Here is a 6,421-nt window from a genome sequence, read left to right on the forward strand (position 1 = left end):
CAATTTTGATATTCACGGTTTTCACTTGATATTGAGCACCGATATTTTGTACACATTTCCTTGAAATTATTTGGGACTCATCTGGGGACTGAAGCTTCCAAAATTCACCGAGGGAATTGAAGGGGCAGTTTAGAGTCTACTATTTGTTGTAAGAGTTTTAATACCGGAGTAACAATTACTCTAGATTTTAAACAAATTACCATCCGAGTATTATAAAAAAAAATCAAGATCTTTCGATTTCTTTCGATATTTACGAGAAATGGTCTTTATCACTTTCTCCATTATTTTTTTATTTTGCCATGAATTTCATTGATGGTTGGCTCCCGAATGGAATACCTGTAATCTCTCAGCTTTTTATTTAAAACAATATATTTTCAAGACGAATATTTTGAGAGATAAATAAATGAAATCGGTTGGATAGTTTTTGAGATATTCCAGAAATGAGATCTCCAAACGAATAAGAATTCCTCAAAAACGGCTGGATCGATCGAGCTGAAATTAGGCCCAGAGTTACTCATCATCAATACCTATGATTCGCCAAAATGTCGAATTTTTCTGAATTTTTTAAGCCGGTTAATTCTACAATTTTCAAAAAACGTGACCACCAAAAATATTTCAAGATGGACATCCTCACACTGGGTAATCAAACTTCGTATTTTTACGTTTCAGACCATTCTACATCTTTTCCAAGGAAAATTAAGAAATCAAAAAATAGAACGATTACAATGCTTCCATTCGGAAGTAAAAAATGAAAAAAAAAAATAAAAAAATACCCCTCTCCACAGCACCAGTAGCAGTAGAAACCACCACCACCACCAGCTGCACACATGTAATATCGAAAATGTTATAAGAGGGGGTAAAACGATGGGTCAATATTCATCCCTCGTTGTGTAAGTGCGAGGTGAAGCGCAGCAGCATCAAGCACAAGTGATAGGAGAGTGCGCGGCACAGAGGTCTTTCTTCGGTGTCCTCGCCCACTCTATCTGGTCGATCACACCAGCACCAGCCAGTCCTCGCAGTCGTATTCCCATTTAAAATCTCAAATCAATTACCAGTTATCCAGAGAATAGACTAATCAATCGATAAATAAAACTGAAAAAAATCGTCACACCATGGAGGATAAAAAAGTCGAGCAGTATTACACACCACCACCAAAACTTGGAAAATGGGAGGCATTTTCTACCTTCTTGTACAACTCCGAGACAGGACAGTTCCTGGGTCGAACTGGCTCCAGTTGGGGTGAGTCATTTTATCTATTTATTTATTTTTCTCATTGATATCCCATTTTTTTTATTGGGTTTTATTTATTGTTTATGATTCCATTTTTTTTGGGGGGTTCTTTTTTTTCCGGTTCATTTTTTTTTGGGAATCACTCGTTTTGCGTTGGGATATTTTTCAGGGGCTCTTCGTGTACTCTGGGGAACAAAAGAAACGGAAATTAACGGCTGTTTCGGTAGTTTGTCTACGTAATCTGGCCTCGATATTAGTGGGCAATCGATATTCCCCTCGGTAACGCCGACGAGGGACAAACCGGGCGGTTTCCACCACTGCATCAGCCATTATTTCAGATATTTGTTGAATATCTCGACGGATTTTCCGTTTTATTTATTTTTTTTTTCTCATATTTTCAGTTGTGGAATTGTGCGAGGGGTTCCACCCGGTGGGGGCTCTTGGGGGGACGGAGCGGTGGAAGAAATCAATAGTCCTGATGCACCCCTGGGGTCGATAATGCGAGGATATTTTTTTTTATTACTCATGATTCGGAGGTAATTTTCGATATTGCGGAAATTCATTCAGATTTTTCTGAAGTATATATTATTATTTATTATTATATAATTATATTCCCTGGAAAAAATTGGCGACGTAAAGTTACGCCATTACATCAAGCAATCAAATAATATTTATTTAAGATTATTATTTATTATTATGCAATTGTTTTTAGTGGAAAATGGGAATTCTGGGGTGAAGGGGTGCATCTCGGGAAAATCGAATTTTTTATTTCGACTCCTCGACGATTTTTACTTTTTTTGTCACACGGTTTCTTCGATGGAAATTAAAAAATTGTCTTCTGGGGTATTTATCGGTTTCATCCGGCGAGATTTATTTATTTAGTGGGAAATTGTTGTCGAGAGCCATTTTAGGGATGGGACTTGTGTTGCATAATAAGGAAATGACGCGGTGGGGATCGATAAGAGGTCTAGGAATTTTTGGATTCATCTGCGCTGCGATTTTTTTTTCTCAAAAATAAAGAGGTTGTACTTTTTTTATATTTCGAGAGGAGAAAATATTATTTTGCAAGAATTTCAAGGGGCAGACATTTTCGGGTGATCCCAATTTAATTTGAGGCATCAGAATTGAGGGAACTGGAGATTATTATTTAGTAAATGATTTTGAATGAATTCTGAGATTATTATTAATGGGTGGAATTATTATAAATTAATGAATCGGGAAAATCTTGAGAGTGGAAAATTGGGAGAGTAGAATTTCAAGTTCGAAGTGAAAAAACTCGAAAATTATTAACAATTATAATATTTCGTTGCATTTTTTATTGACAAATCGTTAATTTTTGGAATATCCAAGGAATTGTCTAGAGCCACGTCTTGATAAGGCAGGGGAACCCCTGGAAAGGGGGGGATTCCCGTAACAATTTCTCTGAATTCTCAATTTATTCAAAATTGAATTGCACTTGATTTTCAATTTTTATTGACAAATTTTCATCGACAAAAAACTCAATTTTTTCTGCTTTCAAGATGAAGGATAAATTTATAAATAATCACCAAATTGTTTAACACAACTCCAATGTCTAGAGTTGCACCTAAATAACCTGGGAATAATTCCCCGGGGAAAATAATTTCCCAAGGAAATATTTTCTCCTGTCAATCTTTGATTACAATATATTTTATTAAAAATAATATTTATTTATATAAAATATAAATTATCATTTAAAAATTTGTAACGTACGAGATTGAAAAAGGGAATTACATAACTATAAATTTTCAATCGTAATTCGCGGATTTGGAATCGTAATTTGATTGTAATCTCGTAATTTATATCCTCGAACTTTGGAATTAATTTTTGAAATATTTAATCCACAATTTATTTTTTATCTTTCATAATTGATGGCTTTCAATTTTATCTTTAAATCTTTTAATTTCTATTTTTAATCTCGCACTTTACATTTTGCAATTAATAATTCACTTTTTATTCTGTAAAGAACTTGAATAACTGAAAAAATAATTGACTTCGAATTTTCGCGTAATACATGACCTGGACTGAGTGAAAAAATTTTGGTATCGATTTTCGTGTAAATAACGATGAAATGAGATTTTTGGAGTTTAAAAAATTGAGAAGAGGTGATCGCTGAGTTCAAATGAGTTTATAGCTGCTCCCTGTGTTCATAGAGTTATTCGATAATTGGCAATTATGAAGAAACTAAGAATAAATGGCGAAAGAATGTAGAGATCGACGTCATGCGGATAAGAGTGACGTGAGAGGAGATGCATTCGATATCGACCCTCATCAGCAAAATATATGCAAATAATTATATCTAACGTATATCACATTGCATACTCGATGGAAAATATATCTATATCTTCGGCATTCGGAACAGTCTGAAACCAAATTACAGTAATACATTAATTTATGTTTAACGAGTCGTCTGCGCACTCGGTGCGCCGAATTTGAATTTGGCGGTTCGAGGTGACCAATGAGAAATGAGTTCTACGCGTTTCGAGATATTTCGACTCGGGCGAACTTCATTTTTGTGTTTTTACTTTCATTATAAGGAAATACATTAATTTATGTTTAACGAGACCTACTGCGCACTTGGTGCGCCGAATTTGAATTTGGCGGTTCGAGGTGACCAATGAGAAATGAGTTCTACGCGTTTCGAGATATTTCGACTCGGACGAACTTCATTTTTGTGTTTTTACATTCATAATAAGGGTAATAAGGATACTCTTTTCATTTTCAAGTAAAAATATAAAAATTAAAAAAAATAATAATAATGAATTAAAATGATTAAAATCATATATTGCGCTGATTAATGAGGGAATAGAATTTCTTTGATGATTGCACAAATATTTTTAGATAGAGAGAGGACAGACATTTTATTCAACAACAGTTTTCGGTTTTTTATTTAAAATATCAAAAATTGACCGCCAAATTTTGACTTTTTGAATTCCCATCGCCGCAATTTGGAGGAAATAATTTCCCGCGAAGAAAAGAATTACCGGAAAAGACCTGATAATTTCACAGCGTTTGCGCTATTGACAAATATTATTTACACATATTTAATTCTTTACAAAAGGAATTTTCCTCTACAATTAATCGAATAAATAAAAAAAAATAAAATTGACATATATCAGCGCAAAATCTAATATTAATCTATAAAAATGAAACAATTCATATATTAATCCATAATAAATAAAAAGCTAATAAATTGATATATTAACTAAATTAACAGATCAAAAAATATAATAATATTTTGGACATATATCCGGATATAATTATATAAATTTTTTTTTTTTTCCTGTAGGTTCAATACATTCGCAATGACAACAGAATATGTTCAATATCGGAGATGACATCAGTCGAATAGAAAAATCGATTGAGCGTAATTTTCCGGCCATGAATCCGTCAATGGTTTCGCGCATTGACATGAGACAACAAATGTCGTTTCATTTGGTCGTCAATTCAGGCCAATTAGACGGTATATCATAATTGTCCCACTATTTAGTATTTTACATCGCTGTACATCCGATCGTGTTGATAAATCCACGGTATTACCGATTTCCTCCAATTAGTATTGATTAATCGACACGTCATTTTTCTTCATTTTCGCTTGAGATTTAAATCTTTGCATTTTTAATCAGATCAGAATATTTTTATAAATAATAGAATAGCCTTTTGTAAATAACAACACCATTGTTTTCAGAGTAATAAATTATGTTAATGGATAGGCGGAAAGTATGTGTGGGAGCTAGTGCTAAATATTGAATTGAATAAATTTGTTTGAAGGTGTTTATTGAAATTTAGTTTAATAAACAAATGGATTTACTGCTCTTTACTGAATTTTCAATTAGTTCCATTCGTCGATATCAATTAATATTAAATTTATCAGACTCTCTGAGATATGAATATTCCAAATCTCAAAAAATTTCAGAAATCGATTTTTTAACAATTTCTCGAAAGGTTGTTTATTTAATTATTATTAAAATTGATAAATTATTGTTAATTCTTTCAATTTTCAAATGCAATCAAAGGAACGTCTTCATAATTTTTTAAATTATAATGCATTAAATTAAATCAATTAAGATGAAATTTATCATAGAAGTGTGAGATGTGATTATTCCTTGAAACATCGATTTTGAGCGATTCCTCAAAAGGTTGTTGTTGAAAGGGATTTAATCCTGGCTTGAAATATTGGTATCGATAGTCTCTTCATTGTATCAGATTATCATGGATATCGCGCTACTCGTCGTTATCCAATTACAGCAAATTGTTTTAGAGAATTTTTTTCTTCAACCTATTTGTGGTATACTCGATAAATGATGGGCTACATGAATTCAATGACGGTGTAATAAGTTGATTGCGATGGTCCCTTGATTAACCAGAAAGATTATTAAAATAGCATTGCCATTCATTAAGCGACGCATGATGACGTTTGGCGATTTTAACATGAGAATTAAAATTCTAGTAAACTCTCATATTGAGGAATTATCATGTTGTTCGGTTAGTCTTACATATTTATCCATGCCCTCTATTAAATCTCAAAATAATCCTAGTTCAATTCAGATAACGTCTTGACAACATCTCGACTAACTCCGGAGTAAACAACGACCAAATCAAATTCAAATATACAATTATAACAAAATCTACAAACGAGCATAACGATAAGAAGAATTATAGGAATGAGTATCCGTTGGGAAGCGAATCGCTAATTTATTATCAAAAGTAAAAATACCGAAAGGATGCAATATAGAATAGAATAGGCAATTATCCATTTGTATTTTAATTTTTCAGCCAAAATTCTGCTGTTTTATGTGATTTTCTATGGAGTATTAACGGGATTCTTCGGGGCGTTGTTGGCGGTGTTTTATCAGACCCTCGATCCTCAACAACCAAAATGGCAGTTGGATCGTTCGTTAATTGGTAATAATCCAGGACTTGGTTTCCGGCCGTTGCCACCAGACAGCAATGTTGAAAGCACACTGATCTGGTACAAAGCCAGTGATAAGGGAAATTTCATTCTCTGGGCTGAAGCACTCGATGCCTTCCTCCAAGGTAATCACTCTAAATCCATCCCTTTTAAAAAAAAGCATGTAACGTTTTTTGTCAGCTTTTTTTCGCGCATAGCTAAGCTATGCATATCATATTAATATATTCATATAAATAATTAATATATATGTATATTTATAAT

At 33.0% G+C, this 6,421-nt stretch overlaps 1 protein-coding gene across 1 annotated transcript in view; it reads left to right on the forward strand.

Moving 5' to 3' along the window:
- Positions 1–912: 912 nt before the first annotated feature.
- nrv3 (nervana 3) overlaps positions 913–6,421 on the forward strand; it is a 10,655-nt gene continuing 5,146 nt past the window's right edge. The window contains exons 1-2 of the mRNA XM_011311615.1: positions 913–1,239; positions 6,025–6,285. Of these exons, the coding sequence (XP_011309917.1) occupies positions 1,113–1,239; positions 6,025–6,285 (388 nt within the window). The 5' untranslated portion in view covers positions 913–1,112. The remainder of the gene's footprint in view (positions 1,240–6,024; positions 6,286–6,421) is intronic.

This window comes from Fopius arisanus, unplaced genomic scaffold (assembly GCF_000806365.1).
Source record: "Fopius arisanus strain USDA-PBARC FA_bdor unplaced genomic scaffold, ASM80636v1 scaffold00091, whole genome shotgun sequence".
NCBI classification, from domain to species: Eukaryota; Metazoa; Arthropoda; class Insecta; order Hymenoptera; family Braconidae; genus Fopius; species Fopius arisanus.